At 43.1% G+C, this 23,560-nt stretch overlaps 2 protein-coding genes across 2 annotated transcripts in view; one reads left to right on the forward strand and one right to left on the reverse strand.

Annotated features, from left to right (window-relative positions):
- The window catches only part of hdc (histidine decarboxylase), a 144,213-nt gene extending 135,342 nt beyond the window's left edge, over positions 1–8,871 (forward strand). Inside the window, 6 exon segments of the mRNA XM_043674586.2 lie at positions 6,506–6,607; positions 7,992–8,197; positions 8,199–8,273; positions 8,275–8,366; positions 8,369–8,498; positions 8,500–8,871. Coding sequence (XP_043530521.2) covers positions 6,506–6,607; positions 7,992–8,197; positions 8,199–8,273; positions 8,275–8,366; positions 8,369–8,498; positions 8,500–8,539 — 645 coding nt within the window. The 3' untranslated portion in view covers positions 8,540–8,871.
- Positions 8,872–10,975: 2,104 nt separating this feature from the next.
- LOC122539586 (long-chain fatty acid transport protein 2-like) overlaps positions 10,976–23,560 on the reverse strand; it is a 24,282-nt gene continuing 11,697 nt past the window's right edge. Inside the window, exons 5-10 of the mRNA XM_087981278.1 lie at positions 22,703–22,897; positions 19,584–19,674; positions 18,717–18,915; positions 17,842–17,939; positions 16,391–16,521; positions 10,976–15,841 (exon numbers count right to left, since the gene is read on the reverse strand). Of these exons, the coding sequence (XP_087837404.1) occupies positions 15,665–15,841; positions 16,391–16,521; positions 17,842–17,939; positions 18,717–18,915; positions 19,584–19,674; positions 22,703–22,897 (891 nt within the window). The 3' untranslated portion in view covers positions 10,976–15,664. The remainder of the gene's footprint in view (positions 15,842–16,390; positions 16,522–17,841; positions 17,940–18,716; positions 18,916–19,583; positions 19,675–22,702; positions 22,898–23,560) is intronic.

Raw genomic sequence — 23,560 nt, forward strand, 5'->3', positions numbered from 1 at the left:
TTTATAGATATTTTTATTAGAAATTTAACATTTTTACAAGTTTACAAAAATAAACAAAACTCTCAGATATAAACATTGATATACAATTAGCTCAAATATACAATAACCAAAATTTGACAAAAAAAGAAAAAAAAAACAAAAAAAAAGACGAAAAGAAAAAAAAAACACAAACAAACAAAACTCAACTATCTACTAATCTAACCTACAACTAACCAGGGTGTATATTTAAGTCTCTTACATGCTCGGGATGTGTTAACATCAGATATGATAAAACCCGTATTCGTGCGGGATTCCTCCCCCGAGGGGCCGCGGACCAGCCAGGTCTGTAGTCTCAATTAAATAAAAGCCCTTGTTAGGATAGCCGAAATATCTGTATTTATGTAATTCAAAAAGGGCTGCCATATTTTATAAAATAATTCGGTCTTTCGGTGCACCATATTTGTAAGGAAGTCAAGGGGAATACATTCCATAATTAGTCTGTGCCAATTTGAAAGTCCAGGGGGGCCCTCCGCCACCCAGTTCATCAAAATATTTTTCCTTGCACAGAAAGAAAGAATAGAAAATAGTCTCTTCCCGTACGTGTCCAGGGAGGGAAAGTTCGAAAAGCCCAAGAGGAGAGATACGGGGTCCACTTTTATTTCCGTTCCTAAAATTTCTGTCAGGGTACTTGCTACTTTAGTCCAATATCTACGGATCTTATGACAGGTCCATAAGCAATGTACAAGAGTGCCCACCTCTATTTTGCATTTAGGACACATTGGAGATGCTCCTGCCTTAAATTTTGCCAATCGAACCGGTGCTATATGGGCCCTATGAAGTATCTTCAGCTGGATAGCCTGGGTTCTGTTGCAAATAGTAATTCTTCTAGCGTTTTCCCAAATATCATTCCACGTTTCTGTGGAGATTTCTAGTCCCAGATCCTGATCCCATGTTTTAAGCAGATTATCCATATCTCCCGATACTTCATCATGTAGTAAATGATAAATATTACTGACGGAAGATACCCCCACTGGTCGTAGGACACTGCATTCTCTATCGGATTTATAAAGACTATCTAATAACGTAGTCTTCTTCTGTATAAAATCTCGAATTTGGAAGTATCGAAAGAGGTCTCCATTGGGTAATCCGAATTTCTGACGCAGCTGTCCGAAAGACATCAGGACCCCATCCTTAAATAAATCCCCGAGACATGAGATACCCCTGGATCTCCAGAGTTTAAAAGTGGCATCTGTTAACCCCGGTTGGAATCCCCATGCTCCCACTATCGGTGCATAGGGGGATGTTTTATGTGAATTACCCTCATTTTGCCGCATTATATTCCAAGCCTTGATTGTATTCAGTATTATAGGGTTTTTACAGTGATCTGTAATGATTTTCCTCTTGTCTGAGAATAAAAGGTTAATAAGTGGGTATTTTACTTGAGAAGCCTCGATGTCCAACCAGATTGATTGTGGATCAGACAAGACCCAATCAGCTATATAACTTAATAGGGAACTTAATTGATATTTCCTAAAATCTGGGAAGTCCAATCCACCCCTTGCCTGTGGAAGCTGTAGCTTCTTCAGCTTAATAAGGGGCCGCCTATGGTTCCAGATAAAGGAACTCAGCCAGCTGTATAATTTACATAAAGCTGTCCTCGGCAGCATCACCGGAAGCATTCGCATAGGATATAGGAGACGGGGCAGGATATTCATTTTGATTAATGCTATTCTACCCAACCAGGAAATTGGCAGGTCTCCCCATCGCTGGAGGTCCTGCCTTATCCTTTCCAATAAATACATAAAATTAGCCTTATACAACTGACCAAATACTGGGGTAATAAAAATGCCTAAATATAAGAAACCCTCCAGGGACCAGCGAAAGGGAAAAAGGGAACCGTCCGCTAAGCGGGGTATCACAGCAAGGCCACCCATTGGCATAGCCTCCGATTTTGAAAAGTTAATTTTATAACCTGAGAATGCACTAAATGTATTAATAACTTGGATTAAGCGAGGCACGGACATCAAAGGGTTACTGAGGAATAGAAGAACATCATCTGCATAAAGGGTAATTTTATGTTTACCTGTACCAATCCTTGGGGCCACTATATTAGGATCAGCTCGTATAGCTTCTGCTAGTGGTTCAATTATTAGCGTGAATAACAATGGCGAGAGGGGACATCCCTGACTGCAGCCCCTACCCACACTGAAGCTATCCGAGCCTAATCCATTGGTAACCACAACTGCTTTGGGATCACTATACAATGTTGAGATCCATTTGGTAAACACCTGTCCAACACCAAATCTCTCCAATGTGTAAAACAAATATGACCATTCGACCCTATCAAATGCCTTTTCCGCGTCTAATGAAACCACTACTCCTGGTATCTTTCCCTGATGACAAGCTTGAATCATATTCAGAGCCCTTCTAACATTATTGGATGATCTACGGCCCTTAATAAACCCCGTCTGATCCTCCTTTATAATATGTGGCAGTATCCTTTCTAATCTCAGTGCTAACGTTTTAGAGAGGATTTTAAAATCGACATTTAGCAAGGATATTGGTCTGTATGATGTACAATCTTCTGGGTCTTTTCCTTTTTTAAGGATAAGAGAGATATTTGCCTCTTTCAGCGAAGGCGGGAGACAGCCCTGACTATATGCATAGTTATACATATCCATAAGTGGACCAACCAGTATTTCTGTAAATTCTTTATAGAATTCAGCTTGAAAGCCATCTGGGCCCGGCGTCTTACCATTTTGAAGGTGCCTAATTGCATCAACTATTTCTTGGGGTGTAAGAGGAGCGTTTAGGACCGATACTTGTTCCGGAGTTAGGTCTGGAAAAGTCAAATTTTTAAAAAATGACTGCATCCTCTTCGTCCTATCTTCACAATCCTGTGATTTATATAACTCAGAATAGAATTTTCTAAAGGTCGCATTAATCTTTTTATGATCATGAGTCAAAATACCCGTACTTTCCTTGATAGACATAATAGTCTGAGGGGCCTTTTTTTTCTTTGTAAGAAATGCTAAGTATCTACCCGGTTTGTCGCCATATTCATATAACCTCTGCTTTGCAAATAATATTTCCCTCTTAGCCGTTTGAGTAAGTGTAGTATTTAGAGCTGTCCTAAGAGCTGTAATCCTTTGCAATTTAATAATAGAGGGTCTATCAGTGTATGCTGTTTCAGCCGCTTTTAAGCGGGCTTCAAGCAGACGCTGTTGTTCTCCCTTTAATTTCTTCTGGGTCGCTGAGTAGGAGATGATCAAGCCTCGCGTGTAAGCTTTGATGGTCTCCCACATCATTGACGGGTTGCTAGCTGTACCTGAATTAATTTCTAAAAAAGTTTTAAATTCTTGCGAGAAGTACTTTACAAATTTACTATCTTTCATTAAGAAGGGGTCCATACGCCAATGCCGAGGGGATGTCCCACTGTTTCTCGCCTTAGTTTCCATATATACAGCAGCGTGGTCAGAAATTGCTATATTACCTATTTTACAGGATGATATGGAATTTAAAAAAATTGAGGGGGCAAAAAACATATCAATTCTGGTGTGACATTTATGTGGATTAGAGTAGAAAGAAAAATCTCTACCCTGTGGATGAAGACATCTCCATACATCTACTAATCCTAATTCTTTGTTCAGATCCATGAATTGTCTAGATCTGGGAGATACTCCTGCAGTACTCTTGGGAATCCTGTCTATTTCCGGATCCATAATACAATTAAAGTCTCCCCCTATAATTATATGACGGGCATCAAAAGCCATCAATTTTGAAAAGGCTTCCGTTATAAATTTAAAGGGGTGTGCCGGGGGGCAGTACAAATTTAAAATCCCATATTCCTCTCCATTTATGAGAGCTTTAATCAAGATATATCGTCCAGATTCATCTTTTATCTGCTATAGGATTTTGAAAGGGAAATTCTTCCGAACAAGAATAACAACTCCCCTGCTTTTTGAGCTAAAAGAAGAAAAAAAGGCCTGATCAAATCCGCCCTGTCGTAATTTCAAGTGTTCTTTATCTGACAGGTGTGTCTCCTGTAGGAGAGCTATATCAACTCTTTCCTTCTTAAGATTTGATAATATTTTCTTCCTTTTAAGTGGCGAATTACTCTCCTTGACATTCCAGGTGCACCACTTAACCGATTGATCAACCATAATCCTCTGGGCCAATCCGAGACCCCTCGGGAAGGGGAACCCTATCCAGAACATCCCGAGCATGGAACATGTAAAATTTACAAAAATAAACCCTCTTTAATACACCCACAACAATACAGTAAAAAACTATTTCTAAATAAAAAAAATATAAAACGTATCTAAGTGGAGACTTTCCCCCTTGTTCCCAGGGGGCATCACTTCCTCTCCAAAAATCCCTCATATCCTCTCCCAACCGATGCCCCACCCTTGACCCAGGCACTCCTCAATCAAATGAGGAAAATTCAAATATAATACAAAGCTAGAGTTAACAGTGAGCACCCCACCCCCACCCCTACCAACACCTGGGTATATTTGGTAATGTTAATACCATATATAAACATATAACTATAAAATTACCAGTTCAACAAATAATAATTAAATATGATAATACAAAATAACGAAGGGAAAAACAACCCCGCTCCTAAAGACAGAGGTAAAATCGAATAAGGTAACCACCTCCCCCCACCAACATTAACCAAATCCCCCAGCTTATATATACATATATATACATACACATACATATATATATATATATATACATACACACACACATATACATACACCTCTCATATATACATAAAATAATAACAGAAAACAACTCCGGGGGGGGGGGGGGAGAAAATCAAATCCCTCTCCCCACCCCCCATAATAATATTAAGCAATAAGGTAAGAAAAAAAAAGGGAGGGGATATAAACCAAAACGGGGGGGGGGGGGGGGGGGGGAAGGCAGACCAACATCCATTATGTCCTACAGTTTATCTAAGAGAGTCCAAGAATTCCTTAGCCTTTTCTGGTGATCCAAAGTTATATACAGATCCTTCATGGTTAAAGCGTAACATCGCTGGGTAGCGTAAGGAGTACTGTACATTTAAGTCCCTTAAACGCTTCTTCGCCTCGTCGAATGCCTTCCTCTTTCGAACCAGAGCCGGGGAAAAGTCCTGAAATAGCATGATCTTGGATCCTTTGTAGATCATAGCTTGGGGGTCTTTTCCGAGATTTCTAGAGGCTTCTAGGAGTATCTGCCTCTCCTTGTAGCTCTGCAGCCGGAACAGGACCGGGCGTGGGCGCTGGTTCGAGCCGGGCCCGCGTATTGCTACCCGGTAGGCCCATTCCACCCTTACCTAGCCTGATCCAGCTTCCAGATTTAAAAGTTGTGGCAGCCACTGCACCAGGAATGCTGTAAGCTGGCCTTCCTCTTCCCGTTCGGAAAGGCCCAGCAAACGAATATTTTTTCGGCGACCTCGATTATCGAGGTCGTCAATATGATTTTCCAAGGTCCGGACTCGCTGCTCGAGAGTCCGGACCTGATCCACGGCCGATTGAGCGGTTGTCTCCGAGGTCGCAGCCTTTAGCTCCGCCCCTCCGACTCGGCGTTGAATTTCTTCAATTTCACGGTCGTGCTTCTGCAGCGCAGCCGAGAGCGACTCCCAACGATTCCTGGATTCGACGATAAAGGCATCGATCTTCGAATCAAGCTTGGAAAGCATTTCTGCAAGGCTTGCTACTGTAGGTAAGTCCCCCGGGGCGGCTGTGGACGCCTCTGCTGCAGCTGGAGACTGTGGGGGAGGGGTTCCTGCTTGCTGAGAGCTGCGGGCTCCCTTCCCTTTAGTCATTTTAACTTAGGATAAAGTTGCTTAAATGTAATATTACACAACTAATTGAGTTACTAAACTATTAAAAATGATTTATAAATGATTTGGTGAGCTTGGTAGGGGGTAGGTGACCCACTGTGCCCAAGTCTTGGGAGGAGCACTATAGACTCAGTCTTACTGGGTCGCCGCCATCTTGGATCCCCCCAGTGTTACTTTTCTGATAGTGGTCATTGCCTTGAGTGTATCCCTCCTGTCCATTTCTCATTTACACTACATCACTTGTATACTCTGTAGTGAAGATTGATGCAAAATACCAGATTAGTTGAATCCCTCTTCCCAGTTGTCATTCTATTGATTCCTTTCCAGCTTCTTTCTCGGGTCATCACATACTTCCCAAAGTGTGTTGAGCACAAAACTCCAAGACCTAAACAATGATTTGCACCAATTTCTGTGCACCATGCTCCGATTATAAACAAGGATTCCAAATGCCTTGTGGCATTATTCCCACACCATCGGTGCCATCACCATCGGTGATTTGGGGATGTACAGCCAGTTCTCTCTGTCCTTGCACCAGTTTTAAAGTTGTACCATTGAGTTTATTCTCTGTCTCTTCACTCTCCCTTTCAAACTGCATCAATGCTTAATGTTGTTATATGTTTTTCATCTTCACTTAATTCATGGAAACCCATTTCAGTTATTTATTGTCATTTCATTCCATGTTTTAATGAACAGGGCACGAAGATGGCCAAATATTTTGAGACCTTAGTTCGAAGTGATTCCAATTTTGAAGTCCCAGCAAAAAGGCACCTTGGACTAGTGACCTTCCGGTTGAAGGTGAGGAAAAATGGGATGTGGGCATTGCTGGCTGGGCTAACATTAACTGCCTATTCTCAACTGCTCTTGAGAAGATGAGCTGCCTTCTTGAACCTCTGTAGCCTTTGTTGCATAGGTAGAGCCACAATGCTAATTGGGAGGGAGTGACAGGTTTTGACCCAGTGACACTGAAGGAACATTGAAACACTTGCTGGAGGAGGTAGTGTCCCATGTATCTGTTGCCCTTGTCCTTCTTGATGGATGTGGCCGTTGGTCTTAAAGGTGCTGTGCAAGGAGCCTTGATAAATTTCTGCAGTTTGACTTGTAGATGGTGCAGGTGGAAGTGGGTACTGCAGATGCTGGAGATTAGAGTGGTGCTGGAAAAGCACAGCAGGTCAGGCAGCATCCGAGGAGCAGGAAAATTGACGTTTCGGGCAAAAGTCTTTCATCAGGAATGAGGAATCCTGATGAAGGGCTTTTGACCGAAATGTCCATTTTCCTGCTCCTCAGATGCTGTCTGACCTGCTGTGCTTTTCCAGTACCACTCTAATCTTGTAGATGGCGCACATAGCTGCTACTGAGCATGTGAAGGGAGTGGATGCTTGTGGATGTGGACAAACAAGCGGCTGCTTTGTCCTGATGGTGTCAAGCTTCTTAAGTGTTGTTGGAGCTGCACCCATCCAGGGCAAGTGGGGAGTATTCCATCATATTCCTGATTTGTGTCTTGTCAATGGACAATAGGATTTGGGGAGGGTTTAGGGTAACTTATTTACTTATTTCCCAGTCTCTGAACTGCTTTTGCAGCCAGAGTATTTATATGGCTAGTTCAGTTCAGTTTCTGGTCAACAATAACCCCCCATAATGTTCATGATGGAGAATTCAACAGTGGCTATGCCATTGAATGTCAAGGGACATTGGTTAGGTTCTGTTTTGTTGGAGATGGTCATTGTGTGGCATGAATGTCACTAGCCACTTGCGAGCCCAAGCCTGGATAGTGAAGTCTCACTGCATTTGAATATGGACTGCTTCAGTATCTGAAGAATCATGAATGATGCTGAGCAATTTGCAATCATCAGCAAATATCCCCATATCTGATGTTATGATGGCGGAACGGTCATTAATGAAGCAGCTCAATATGGTTGGTCCTTGGTAAATGATGTGTGTGACTATTCATTATGGATTGTCCATAGTTTTGATTGGTTTAGTTTCCTGCATTGGAGCTGGGAATCTGTTTGAGACTGTTCCTTGGGACTATGGGTTTGGAGGAGATATGGAGAAGGAATTAACTTACAGTTAAAATGTTTTATAAATGAGCAGGAAGGTTGAGAGTGCAGCTAAAGCTTACAGATTTACATTGTGACAAAAATTCAATTGTAACGTTGCAGTTTTATCAAACTAAATACAGGGACCAAACAGACTGACGGAAGAGCTCCTGACAGAACTCAACCAATCAGGGACTATCTACCTGGTGCCTGCCACCATCTCCAAGAAGTTCATCATTCGATTTGCTGTCACTTCCCCATTCACAATCAGAGATGACATCCTGCACGATTGGAACATAATCCAGCAAAATGCAATCAAAGTTCTATTGAAGCACTCCAAACCTGCAAACCTTGAACAGGAGACAGGAGAGTGAGCCACAGGAAGTCCAGTCAAGGTGTGAGAATTATGATGTTGTAGTTCTGGTTCTCTGAACATAGTCAAAACCCGCAGTGTTCACCAGCTATATCCATGCTCACTCCCAGCCTCCCATGTGAGCTTGCTATTCAACAGGATGTTTTAACCCTGGAGATCTAGCAGATCCTTTTGAAGACACTTTCAGTGTGGAAGCTATGAAACCTAGAGCTAAATCCACCTCTTCCTCAATGCTGCATGGCCATCTCACAATGCCAGAGAAACAGGAAGCTCACAAGAAGCAGCAGTCCTGAACCCATTTCTGACATTGAGATGTGAATGCCCTACTGGCAGCAGAGGAAGAAAAATCAGTCAGCTCTCAAATCCTATGAAAAGTGAAAATGAGAAATAAGATCTAGAAAATGCCTGCCCAAGATTTCCTGCATAGAACAGTTCCCTTGCTTTGCTGTTACGTGTAATTCATTAAAGTTATGGCTTTGTTCCCTCATCTTTCAGCCTCCAATGACTTGATTATTTCTCTCAATCAGAGGGAAAACATGGAATTATTGAGTTCCGATCTCTGTCTGTTTCATAATCAGATTCTAATTAATTGATTCTCATTTCTCCCCAGTGCTGTAATCTTTAATTAATAAATAAAAACACTGCATTTATTTTCAGCTTAAATTCAGTTAAATACAGCTATGTGATTTTAAACATGAGAATTCAATTTCAGTTAACTGAAATCATTAAACACATCTAACAAAAAACATAAAATGGGTTTAAACAACAAAAAAAGAAAATCCAGTTAGTACTGAGAATTTCTATTGGGGAAGATGGAGATGGGGGAGAGGGGGGGTCGATGACGAGGGCAGTGGGATAGAATCTCTTCTGTGAATCGCACTTAGAGGAGGATCTCAATGTGAATCTGCATTGCTGCATCTCCTTTATCCAAGAAAAAGATGCCACAAGATATTATGGGAATAAATCTCACTCTGAGTTTCACATGAGGCTAGAGAACTAATAGCAGAGACCAGTCTCTCTTCCCTAGTTAAATGACTTCACCAATTCCTGCTCATTCTCGGGATTCACTTTGCAACTCACCCCCCAATGCCTTGGTGTCATGAACAAGACTCGAACCTCAGCCAACAGAACTGAGATTCCGGGGGAACTAGATTTATATCTCCGTGGCCATAGGCCAGTTCCTAGCAGCCACCCGTAGTGACCAAGCCTCTTCTCATCTCAGTGAGCACAGTCCCACATTAGAATTAGAAGCTTAGGTTGGCTTCTCTTTATCAAGATTAGAGTGGTGCTGGAAAAGCACAACAGGTGAGGCAGCATCCGAGCAGCAGGAAAAACTGATGTTTTGAGCAAAAGCCCTTCATAAGGAATGAAGTTGGGAGCCTTGGGGGGGGGGCCGCAGTATACCAACACATCGGCCTGGACCCAATATACCGGCCACTGCAGCGGACAGCTGGAACTGACAATCGGAAGCGGCAGGGACAGACCACTATAAATGCTGGAGGAAACACCACAGAAGCGCTTCACAGGAGGCTCCCAAGCACTGAGGATGTCACCGAGACAGGGGACGAAACGTCTGCAACACAAATTCCCAGCTCGGCGAACAGAACCACAACAACGGGCACCCGAGCTACAAATCTTCACACAAACTTTTAACAAAAATAGTGGCATGACCAAATTACATTTTTGAATAACAAATTGCACTTCCCCAAATCTGTTCTAGTAAACACTTGGCAATCATTTCCTACACATTAATCAAATTTCAGGAAGTCAAATTGTAAAATGGATTGTACAGAGTGCAACAATTTAAAGGTGATGATTTCACTCTCAGTGGGGTGGCTCGATGGTTAGCAATGCTGCCTCACAGTGCCAGGGGCCCAGGTTCGACTCCCACCTCGGGCGACTGTCTGTGTGGAGTTTGCAGGTTCCCCAGTGTCTGGGTGGGTTTCCTCTAGGTGCTCCGGATTCCTCCCACAATCCAAAGATATGTAGGTTAGGTGAATTGGCCCTGCTAAATTGCCCATAGTGTTCAGGGATGTATAGGTTAGGTGCATAAATCAGGGATAAATGTAGAGTAATGGGGGTAGGGGAATGAAGCTGGTGGGATACTCTTTGGAGAGTCAGTGTGGGGCTGAAGGGCCTGTTTCCATACTGTAGGGATTCTAAGAAATATAATCCAGCACTGTGCTACATGAGGGAACCTCAGTCGAGATCAACAGGCTCGAGTTGTAGCGTGAAGGCAGAACCCACTCTGCTGTAATTCTGAGGAGGGAGTGATGCCACAAAGTGACAGTAACCCTGGCACATTTGTCCAAAAGTGATGCTTTGATGCCATTGGAGGAAGTTTGGTCACAGCTGGAGTCTGCTTCTGGGAGTCTAAATGGAAGATCAAATGCAGTCAGCCACCCAATCCACTCATTATGGTTTCAACAGCAGAAGGGGACTTCTGTGGTAGTGTCCCTATGTCTGAGCCAGGAGGCCTGGGTTCAAGACCCATTGACTCCTGAGGTGTGTAATAACATTTCTGAACAGGGTAAGAAAAATTCTTTCTTCAGAGCAGAAAGACATGTGCAGTCACCAAAGCACAGGACAATTTTCCAAAATTCCTGCCGAAGTACAATCTGAGTCGAGGGAATAAGTACATCCCAGTTAGAATGCAGCAAAGATTCTGGAAATGAAAAGGAGAGCATTCCAAACACATCCAAAGTTAAATGTTTGGTTGATGACATGGAAATATCAACTGACTCAAAGACAACATTCCATTTATCAAAATCCTTTATTTTCTATGACACCATCCTATCAACTATTCAAACCATAATAGAAGGCTTTAGGAGCAGAAATAGACCATTCAGCCCATCATGTCAGTTCTGCCATTTGATCATGGCAGGTATATTTCTCAAGCTCATTCTTGTGACTTCTCCCTACCACACTTGATCCCCTGACGAATCAAAAACTTGACTATTTTTGTCTTAAGGATACTTAGCAACTTGGTTTCCACAGCTCACTGTGACAATGGTTTCCACAGATTCACCACACTCTGGCTGAAGAAATTTCTCCTCACCTCAGTTTGAAAGGATCATCCCTTCACCCAGAGGCTGTGCCCTGGGGTCCGAGTCTCTCTGACTAGTGGAAATATAATCGAGTCCACTTTATATAAATGATTTGGATGTGAATATAGGAGGTATGGTTAGTAAGTTTGCAGATGACACCAGAATTGGAGGTGTAGTGGACAGCAGAGGTTACCTCAGAGTATAACAAGATCTTGATCAGATGGGCCAATGGACTGAGGAGTGGCAGATGGAGTTTAATTTAGATAAATTTGAGGTGCTGCATTTTGGAAAAGCAAATCAGAGCAGGATTTATATACTTAATGGTAAGGTCCTAGGAAGTGTTGCTGAACAAAGAGACCTTGGAGTGCAGGTTCATGGTTCCTTACAAGAGGAATCGCAGGTAGACAGGCTACTGAAGAAGGCATTTGGTAAGCTTGCCTTTATTGGCCAGTGTATTGGGTACAGGAGTTGAGAGGTCATGTTGTGGCTGTACTGGACATTGGCCACTACTGGGATGCTGCAAGTCTGGTCTCCCTCCTATGGGAAGGATGTTGTGAAACTTGAAAGGGTTCAGAAAAGATTTACAAGGATGTTGCCAGGGTTGGAGGTTTGAGCTACAGGGAGAGGCTGAAAAGTCTGGGGCTACTTTCCCAGGAACTTTGGGGGCTGAGGGATGACCTTATAGATGGTTTATAAAATTACAAGAGGCATGGGTAAGATAAACAGACAAAAGTATTTTCCCTGGACTGGAGAAGTCCAAAACTGGAGGTCATAGGTTTAGGGTGAGAGGGGAAAAAAAATTAAAAGGGACCTAAAGGGTAACATTTTCACACAGAGGGTGGTGTGTGTATGGAATGAGCTGCCAGAGGAAGTGGTGGAGGCTGGTACAAATACAGCATTTAAAAGGCATCTGGATGGGTATATGAATAGGAAGGGTTTGGAGGGATATGGGCCGGGTGCTGGCAAATGGGACTAGATTAGGATAGGATATCTGATCGGCATGGAGGACTTGGACCGAAGGGTCTGTTTCCGTGCTGTACATCTCTATGACTCTGTCCAAGCTTCTCAGTAGCCTGTACGTTTCTATGAGACACCCCTTCATCTTTCTAACCATCGGGTAAAGACCCAGTCCTTAACCACTCCTCGTATGACAAGCTCTTCATTCCCCAGGATCATTCTTGTAAATCTCCTCTGGACCCTCTCCTAGACCAGCACATCTTCCCTTAGTTACACAGCCCAAAAACTGCTGACAATATTCCAAACGTAGTCTGACAAGAGCCTTACGCAGCCCACATGAGTATATCCCAGCTCTTGTATTCTAGCCACTTGAAATGAAAGCCAATGTTGCATTTTCCTTCCTAACTGTTAACTAAACGTTCATGTTAAGAGAATCCAGATCTAAGTCCCTTTGTGCTTCAGATTTCCAAGACCATTCCCCATTTAGAAAATAGTCTTTGTTTCTATTCCTATCAAAGCACAGAACCTCATACTTTCCCACATTGCATTCCAGCTGCCACTTCTTTGCCCATTTGCTAACCGGCTTATAGTTTCTGTTTTCTGCCTCCCTCCCTTCTTAAACAAAATATTACAACTGCCATTTCCCACTCCTCTGGGACCCTCCCTGACTCCAGTGATTCCTGAAAGATCACCAATGCATCTACAATCTCCTCAGCAATCTCTTCAGAACTTTGGGGTGTAGTCCATCTGGCCAGGGTCATTTATCCATCATTAGACTTTTCACCTTTCCCCAGCACCTTCTCCTTAGTGAAGGTCACCACACCTACCTCTGTTCCTGAGTCTCGACATGCTGGGATGCTGCTGGTATCTTCCGCTGTGGAAACTGATGCAGAGTACTTATTTAGTTCCCCCACCATTTCTTTGTTCCCCATTAGTACTTCTCCAGCCTCATTTGCACATCCAATGTTCACTCTTGTCTCTCTTTTGCCTTTTAGATATCGAAAATAACTCTTTCAATCTTTTATATTACTAGCTCGTTTGCTCTCATATTTCAATCTTCTCCCCTTTATTGCTTTTCCAATTATCATCTGCTGGTTTTTAAAGGCTTCCCAATAATCTTCACCACGTTGTTTGCTTTTTCGTTAGTTTTTATGCTGCCCCAGACATTCCTTGTCAGCCACGGTTACCTCACCCTGCCCTTACTGTGCTGCCTGACTCCCGCCAAACCTGCTTCACCATCTTCCCTGCTAGGCTCCCCTTCCAATTAACTCTGGCCAGCTCCTCCCTTGTGTCTTTGTAGTTACCATTACTCAATTGTAATTGTAAGATGCATATCCTTGGAGATTTAGTTCTCAGCCCTGCTCCCCTTGCAGCCACCGTCTCTGTGACAGCCACAACATTGTACCTGCCAATGTCAATCTGCAATACAAGCTCATTTACCTTGTTTCATATACTGTGTGTATTTAAGTACAACACCCTCAGTCCTGCATTGCCTTCTCAAAGCTGTCCTCTTATCTGCTCTGCCTGAAATTAGATTCCTGACCCTTTCCATTCTCTCTGGCCTATTATTTGTTCTGGAAATGCTAACTTCTGCTGATCCCTCTCCTCCTTTTCCATAATTTTCCATGTAACTGAACTCAGTACACACTATTTAGTTTAAAGTCCTATCCACAGCCCTCACTATGTGATTTCCAGGACTTTGATCCCAGCATGATCCATTGGAACAGTCCTCCTTTCCCGAGGACTGATGCCGAAGTCCCATGAATTGAAACCCATTTTACATCTCATTCTGAACTTGATAAGTAACTAACATGGCATTGGTCAGTTAGAGCTGGTCTCTCACTCTGAACTTGATCGCAAATGCAAAAGATTTTATTCACAACTTGCTTTGTGTAATTTATGATTTCATTTTACCCATTTCCCAGATTCTCCTAGAATCTGCAGCAAGAGCTGTGCATCTGAATCACCATTACTGACAGTCCACTTGTTTATTGCTGCCAGAACACATATACAATATTAAGACAGTGACTATAACACCCTCGAGGAGGGAACTGGAGAATAATTTGAAAATGACAGAAAAATGATTTGTGCAAACTGTCCAAGAACCTGGAATCCCAGTGCCCCCCATAATTTTGCACTCAGTAGATTCCAGAGTCATTCATGAAGCAGCTGTAATCAAACAAAGAGCCTGAACCTGTGAGGGAAAGGAGAGAAGCTAGAGAAAGGGGAGGACACCCAAAACTTTCAAATCTCCTTGAGGGAATGGTAGGATAGACAGCTGGTTTAAACTGGTGAATAGTGACGACAGATATTGCTGCAAAGGAAATAAAGACTTAAAATGAGTAAGGATATAAAAGGCAGAGCAGGTCTTGTGGCAGTCAGGTGGTCAACATTCAAATTCTCTCTGCCCTGAAAGAGCATTACAACATGCCTGCATCAGGTCATTCAGAAATATAAAATGGCAGCAAGACAGAGAGAGACACTGACAGACCAGGGAATAATTTAAACTGACAACATTGTTACTGACGGACTTTAGTGAACTCCTGATCAATGTGTTTTTCTTTCTCAATGTCAACTCAGCAAGAGGCCAGTCAATATTTAATAATTGATCAGGGGCTTTCCTTTATTGGTCAGAGTATTGAGTACAGGAGTTGGGAGGTCATGTTGCAGCTGTACAGGACATTGGTTAGGCCACTGTTGGAATATTGCATGCAATTCTGGTCTCCTTCCTATGGGAAAGATGTTGTGAAACTTGAAAGGATTCAGAAAAGATTTCCAAGGATGTTGCCAGCGTATGAGGATTTGAGCTATAGGGAGAGGTTGAATAGGCTGGGGGTGTTTTCCCTGGAACATTGGAGGCTGAGAGGTGATCAAAAGAGGTTTACAAAATCATGAGAGGCATGGATAGGATAAGTAGACAAGGTCTTTTCCATGGGGTGGGGGAGTCCAGAACTAAAGGGCATAGGCTTAGGGTGAAAGGGGAAAAATTTAAAAAGGGACCTAATGGTCAAGTTTTTCATACAGAGGGTGGTGTGTGTATGGAATGAGCTGCCAGAGGAAGTGAAGGAGGCTGGTACAATTACAACATTTAAGAGGCAATTGGATGGGTATATGAATAGGAAGGGTTTGGAGGGATATGGGCCAAGTGCTGGCAAATGAGACTACTTTAGGTTGGGATATCTGGTCAGCATGGACATGTTGGACTGAAGGGTCTGTTTCCATGCTGTACATCTCTATGACTCTAGGTGTCAAGTGAAGGTAATTCTATGGATCTGTCTGTATGACGTCTCACTCACCGCACCTCCCACTTACTCCCCCCACCCCCTCCCCATATCTCACATTGTACAGAAATACAACATTAGAATGAAACACTTTCCCTCTAAACTTCTCAATTCTACAACAGCAAATGAAGGCACTTGAGAAGTACAGGGACATTACATCACAGTTTCACTTGACCAGCAATGATGCTGTTGTAGAGTTCCTGGTGCAATGGGATGTAGGTTCCTTTCTGTTCATCAAGGACATAGAGTGGCTCTTGGACAGTCATTGGGTTGAAACCTTCCTTCATCAGCGCCACTTTATAGTATTTAAAGGTTCCCGTTGTCTCAAGTGATTTCTGCAAAACAGAATTCATCGTCAGGATCTGCTTTTGAATTGGTTTTTCTTGTTTCATTCTCAGAGTTGAGACTGAATCAGTTTCCAGCCCCCAGCCCCAGTGAAGTGGGGGGGACCCCAGTCCCAGGTGAGGAGGGGGGGGGGGAGAACCCCAGTTCCAGTGAGGGGGGGGGAACCCGAGTCCCAGTCCCAGCCCCAGCGAGGGGAAGAATCCAGTCCCAGTGAGGGGGGGATCCAGTCCCAGTGAGGGGGTGGGGGGAGATCCAGTCCCAGTGAGGGGGGGGGGATCCAGTCCCAATGAGGGGGGGGGGATCCAGTCCCAGTGAGGGGGGGGGGGGGGGAATCCAGTCCAGTGAGGGGGGGATCCCAGTCCCAGTGAGGGACAAAAACCTGACTGAAGCAGTGGTAAGGGAGACTGCAGGCTCTGAGATGTTTATAACACAGTCTGATTTAATATATATTACAGGCGGGACCTCCAGGATAGAACCTACATCACTGAGCCCCCCCAGTAAAAGATCAGAGATGGTGTGTCAGGTTATTCAGCACTAACCTGTTCTCTCACAAACCAGGGCCATGCATAACTAGGGAGTTGAGCTCTCAGATATTCATACAGTTGTTCTCCATCCAAATCCCTCCCATTCTGCAGTTGAATGGCAGCCATTCCTATCCTACCTTCATGACCTAAAAGACAGGCAGAGAGTCAAAAGTAAATCTTTGGTTATTAGACCTCACCTGTAGAAATTGTAAAAGACACATTTAAGTTATTCATCGTCTACCCTGACCGTGAGCTGATTGTGTTTTAAGTATGAAACTATCAGCTACATGAAAGGACAATGTTGTTTTCATTTGTTGCTATGGGAAGGGGGGAAAGGGAGTGGGGGGAAGAGAGAGGGAAGGGGGGGGAAGAGAGGAGGAGGAGGAGGAGGGAAGAGTAGGGGAGGGAAGGGGAAGAGGCTAAGAGAACGGAGGGTGGGGGAGGAGGGGGTGGAGGGAAGAATGAGGGGGAGATGGGGGGAGGATGGGAAGGGGGAGGAAGGGGTGAAAGTTAGTCGGGGGGGAGGTAGAACTCCGTGTTGTCAGGGAACATTTGAAAGCTGACAGTGTGTTTCCGGATGGTTTGCCAAAGGACAGGATGTAGACAGGAAACAGGAGGGGCACCGGGGAATGACCTGGTGAGAGGAGCACAGTGTGGCAGCAGGAAGACAAGTCACAGAATGACCAGCAATGGCTGTGATCACATAGACTCGCTGAGTCATAGAGATGTACAGCACGGAAACAGACCCTTCGGTCCAACTCATTCATGCTGACCAGATATCCTAAACTAATATAGCCCCATTTATAGAGTCAAAGAGATGTACAGCACGGAAACAGACCCTTCTGTCCAATCCGTCCATGCCGACCAGATATCCCAACCCAATCTGGTCCCACGGCCCATATCCCTCTAAACCCTTCCTATTCATATACCCTTCCAGATGCCTTTTAAATGCTGTAATTGTACCAGCCTCCACCACTTCCTCTGGCAGCTCATTCCACACAGGCACCACCCTCTGTGTGAAAATGATGCCCTTTAGATCCCTTTTATATCTTCCCCTCTCACTCTAAACCTATGCCCTCCAGTTCTGGACTCCTCCACCCCAGGGAACACAAAGAGTTGAGAATGGAGAGGAGTTGGAGGAGGACTGAGTGATACCTGTGAGATAGGCTACAAAAAAGTTGGAAAGGATAAAGGAGGGAAAGTTCACCAATCATGGAAGGATATTATCTGTGACTTTGTTCAAAGTTATTCAGTAAAGTGGCAGGAGCAGAAACCTGATTGGACTAATTCAAACATGAGAGTTTTGGGAAGGATGGGAATGGATTTGGGAGGGAGTGGCACATCTAGAAACCAGAGGGGAAAGGGAGCTTGGAGCTGGGATGTTTGCAAGGACACAGAGTGGTGAAGGGTTAGTTTGTTCACAAAGTAGATGATTTGAGATATCTGTTACACAGTATGTCTCATACCTGGAACAGTCACTCCGTAAACACAGACTTCCTGAATAAAATCCAGCACCGACAGAATATCAGCCACCTCAGTGGTGGATACATTCTCCCCTTTCCATCTAAACACAAAACCGCGATTAAAACAAACAAGTGAGTTAAAACACTCAGAGCCACGGACTCACTCAAGTTACTTTCGTTCAGTTTTGACTGGGCTGCCTCAACTTGCTAATGACCTCAAACACACAAATAAACACCCTTCAAAATCCTTCCCAATCTGACCCTTACATCATTTCGGAGTGAGAAATCCGGCATTTCCAACCTTTATCTTAGAAAAACTATTCAGTTACTGTATTTCTCTTTGTATTTTCACGTGAATCTCAAAAGCTTTACAAAGCATCACACTTCCAGGTGTCAGGAATTAGGGTCAGAGATTGTATTTCCCAAAATGGGAAATCCTAATAACTGAACATACAGTCTCACATTCCCGATGGGAAACAGGACAGGGAAGCACCATATATTATCCGAGATAAAACTGAGTTCCCTCAAAAATGATGGAAAATCCTCCCCTTTCTACCTAGGTATGAAAAGGACACAGTCTGTGCGAATGAAACACTCACTATCAGAAACAGATCCTTGTAGACACTTTAGTTTTATCTATGTAACAACTTGAACAATCGTAAGACATCAGTGTATTGGGGTAAAGTTCTTGTTTCCAAGCTGTTCGTGCATTGGACTCACTTTGATCGTTAGGGATTTGGGATATATACTGAATTTCACTTTCAAAGGAAAGTTTTAAAATAATTACAATTCCATTGATGAATATTTGAAGCAGAGGATCTGGAAAATATAGAAAACGCAGGTCATCAGTTTGGGTCAAAGCCCTATGTGCCTCTGACCTGAATGTGTCTCCAATTCTGTCTTTGAAGTAGATGAAATTGTCATTGTCAAGCATCATGAGGTCTCCACTGTTGAAGTAAAAGTCTCCTTTGCAAAACACATCTCTCAGATGCTTCTGATTGGTTAGGGCGCTATTCCCTGCATACCCAATGAACGGGGATTTGGCTGTAATTTTCGCGATGAGAAGTCCAGTCTCTCCTGCCGAGACACAAATGTCAAAAAAGCTCTGCGATGTTCCCCGAGTTATTAATATCATAACATTACAACCTTTCAGTATAATTCAAAATCTCTAGCACAACACAAACTTGCCAATAGCCATAGTCCCTGAAGGAGGTGGTGGGGAGGTGATTTCTTCAACAGCTGCAGCCCACGTGCTACAGATAGGCCCAGTGAGGAGGGAATTCCAGGTAGGCCCAGTGAGGAGGGAATTCCAGGTAGGCCCAGTGAGGAGGGAATTCCAGGTAAGCCCAGTGAGAAGGGAATTCCAGGATTCTAATCCAGTTATGTTGAAAGAAACTGGGATAATTCAGAAGTCAGGATGGTGTGTGGCTTGAAGTGGAACCTGCAGATTGTGGTGGTCCTGTTTATCTGCTGCCTGACTCCTTAAAAGTTGGCAGAGGTTTCACATTGAACCCATCGAGGGAGCCTTGGTGAATGTCTGCAGTACATCTTGTAGATGGACACACTGCTGCTACTGAGCAACAATGATTTGAATCTCATGCAGATGTTAATTTCCAACTGAACAAGATTTAACCAGAAGAATTTTGTTACTATTTGTTCAGTTTTCCCAGACATAGAGACAGGTTCTTATCAATTAAACTTTAAGCTGTGTGTGTGGAGGGAGGAAGATTACAGCAAACTATTACCTTTAGCAACTTCAATGCAATGACCATTGGCATCTCGTACAGGTACTTCCCGGTCAACATCATATTTAACCAGGTGAAACGGCATGAACATCTGAGGAGAAAACCCCAGTGGATTGGCTTAGTGTCAAGGCCACAGGATTACATTCATGTTACAGTATTTGAATGCAGGATGGAGCAACTAAAGAGATAAATTCTTAAAAATAAGGAACCAAAGACACAATAGATCAGTCCTTACAAACAGTGGAATTAGGAAAACTTCATTTCAAAATGGTCAATGGGGGCAGAATGCAGAAGTCTTGACCCAGCAAATCTCACTTTTCTCTGGTGGTGGTGGGATCAAGAGCAAGTATTTCCAGATGCTGGAGATATTAAATAAAAGCAGAAAATCTCGGAAATACTCAGTGAATCAGGCAGCATCCGTGAATAGAGAAAGAAAGTTATTGTTTCAGGTCAATGACCTTCAATCAGAAGCTGGACAGCTTGTACTCAGTTCCTGGTGACCACGCCCATCCAGCACTAAAGGCCCTTTAGCTAATATAAAATGGCCAATCGCTGTTCCTGAGCCCACAGTGATGGCTAGTGTGGGAAATGATCTGGTGGAGAAAGTTGGAGCTGTTATTGTTTAGTATTTCTGACAAAGTGTAACTGTGCCTTTTAGCTCCTGGTTAGCTTGGTGGAGGGAGGGGGCATTGAGTCAAAACGTGTGGCGCTGGAAAAGCACAGCAGTCAAGCAGCTCTTCATCAGGAATGAGGGTATGGGGGCATTGATCTTGTAGGAGCCCCTGAAACGCAACAGATTTCTTACATCTTGGTAGTCTCAAAAAGCAGTGAAAATTTTACAACAGAATTGGTGGTTTTACAAAACAAATTAACATTTCCCTCACATGAAACAGTCCAGAAAAAAGTTAAAAATCATACAACGCCAGGTTACAGTCCAACAGGTTTATTTGGAAGCTTCTTCATCAATTAAACCTGTTGGACTATAACCTGGTGTTGTGTGATTTTTAACTGTGTCCACCCCAGTCCACATTGTGATGACCCAGAACAGTGACCCACATTGACCCACTGGCTTATCCACACTCCCATCACACTATGCTGCACCCCCCCTCCCTCCCTCTTTGGTTTCCCTCTTCACCCACAAAACACAGACAAACACATGGAAGCAGCAGGACTTTAGACTTTGGACATGAATCCTGGAGAGCTTGCGTCATAACATCAAGATTGTTTAGGACAAAGATCAGACTTCTGTAGAATATCAGTGAATTATTAACTGGAACTTATCATTGGATCAACATCCCTCATAAACACAATGTACAGTGACCACAAAAACCAGTCTAATTCTTCAGCATCCAATCACAATGGCTTTTACTAAAATTTGGGAGGATAATCAGAACTCCAACATAAAAAGAGTCAATACAGGAATTTGAAGAATGGGTTTGTATGAAAAACCATAAAGAATAAAATTGTTGATAATGTCAGATGAATTTGGTATGGCTTTTAAAGGGATAACTTTTTTTAGGAGGCCAAATTCCCAGGCAATGGTCCACGCTGTCAATCAGGAAGTTGCTGATGTTCCAGTTCAAGAAAACTGTTGAAAATATTACTCATAGCATGATCAGAAATTGTTACCCACCCTTCATCAGATAACCCCTTCACCCCCAGGGATCAACCTAAAATTTCAGTCTACTCTTCCTAGAAGCTTCTATTTAGTGACACCCATTACTTATTATCCTCCTCCAATCAACATTTCTTTTTGCAATCTGCTCTTGAACACAGGCAATTCCTAAAACAGTTCCAGCAGGATATAATTTCATATCCAATTAAATGCAATTAACATTTGACACTGGGTACAAGGCATAATCTTTTCCATCACAAACAAAAATCTTATTCCAAAAAGATAAATAAATAACTGCTAAATTCCATTAAGATTTGAAAAGAACTCAAACTGCCTGATCAAAGTATCATGCTGCATAATATTAATTTGCTCAGCTCTAATCACCAAAACCTGGCCTTTGAAAAGTTAGGGCCCACAGCTCAACATGGCCTGTCACTGAAAAACACAAAGGTTAACTGTGACAAATGGAAATATCACATGGATAAAGCAGAGGATCAATCTGAGATTAAGGACCATGAAATACTGAGCAATTTGATTTGGCAAACACACAAGTCAGTGAGGGTGAAAAAGCATGATTTGTGTAAGGGTAATTGAGAGAGGGAGAGGTGGTAGCAGGTGTATAGCATGTGCTTGTTCACATGGTGCTTGGCACCACAGCGAATTCACAATTAGAATGGATTAAACTGATTCAGGAATGCAACTGTGATAAAGAACACTGCCCCAGGCCCTTGATCTGTGTCAACACTGAGTTTCTGAATTTCTTAATCTCAGCATGAGAAGAGGCAAGATGTCAAAGCTTTTTGCCTTGCAGTCATCAGGACAGATGGAAGAATGCCAAACGTCAAAGGGAACAACAATACACAGTGTTAGAGGGAAGCTTCAGATTGGTCTCACAGGTCAGCACAACATTGAGGGCCAAAGGGCCCATACTGTGCTGTAATGTTTTATGTTCTATGTTTGTTGTTAGTATCTGTTTAAAGCCTGTGAAATAGGAATGGTGCAATTAAATTTCTCGGCCAAAGAGCACTTTACAACACACTCTGCTCTCGATTCAATTAACGTGGGACTTGATCGAGGCAGAGTTGGTGGATGAGAATGGAAGGAGCTTTACTCTGCACCATCCCTCCAATAGCCCTCCTACCACAGGAACACAGGCAACCCTGCACCATTTTCAAGTTGTGCTGATGAGGTCTGCATGAGTGACAGGAGAATGGATGCAAAACAAGAAAGGAAGAAGGTTGTCGTGCGAAAACTGAGAACTCTCAAAATAATTTCTGCACAGGAGGAGGCCATTTGGTCTACTGTGTCCGGAACTGAAGAGGGGCTTAGATCCAGTCAGGTCTAGCAGAGGGTGACAGAATCATTTCGCACTTCAACAGTGTAACTATAGCTGATGAAACAAGGACTGAGTTGCAGGAAATGTTAATTTTCACCATTAATTGTTTCTAATTTCTGTGTATCTATTAACCACACATTTGGATAAAAGGATAACTTGTTTTCTTACCCTGGTCAAAACGCTGATCCTCCCCAACGCACCGATTTTGCCGGTATTGTTAAAAAAGCCAACATTTCCTTCCGTGGCACCATAAAACTCACAAACTTGGATATTTCCAAAACGATTTAAAAACTCTTTCCAGATATCTGGCCGTGCACCATTCCCCAAAGCCATCCTCACCTTGTGATCCCTATCGTTGCTTTTCTACAAACAAATTGCAATCATTAAAACAAATAAAGATTTTTTAAAAAATTTACAAGAAAAACTAGACTTTGTATGTGGAATGTGGAATTGCAAAAGCTAGGGAACTGTAACTGGCTCACCCAGAATCCAGCACCATTCAGTGAAAAGAGGAACCTGTTTGAGCTACATTCCATACACTGCGGTTGTAACTGGCCATCAAACACTTTGTGACATTGTAGGTTGTGAAAGCTGTAACATTTTGCAAGTTCCTGTTTCTAGTGCCATGATCTCCAGCAATGAGAAAGACAGGAGCAATGTTATGGGAACATTTTCAAGTTTAGTTTTAAGTCAGAAGCTGTCCTGACAGACAGTCGTTTGTTCATTTGTGAGAGTTAGGAGCCTTAGCTCTAATGAATCAGAGAGACTGCAACAGGCAGCAGCTTCAGGAGCATTTTCTGAGGTGGTCCATTCAGCCTGGCCAGCTATGCTATAGCCAGTACAACTCCAGGCAAATCGCCCCTGATAGCTTCCAGAAAACCTGCTTTCCATTTAGATTTTATTGTCACACGTACTCAAGGACAAGAGTACAGTGAAATGTGTGTAATGTCGCCACACACGGCACCATCTTAGATACAAAGTTCCTTAGGCACAGAAACACCCAGGTACAAAGTAGTAAGAGAAACA

This window comes from Chiloscyllium plagiosum, unplaced genomic scaffold (assembly GCF_037043375.1).
Source record: "Chiloscyllium plagiosum isolate Xiang-an unplaced genomic scaffold, Cpla_swu_hap1 HiC_scaffold_39, whole genome shotgun sequence".
Classification (NCBI taxonomy): Eukaryota; Metazoa; Chordata; class Chondrichthyes; order Orectolobiformes; family Hemiscylliidae; genus Chiloscyllium; species Chiloscyllium plagiosum.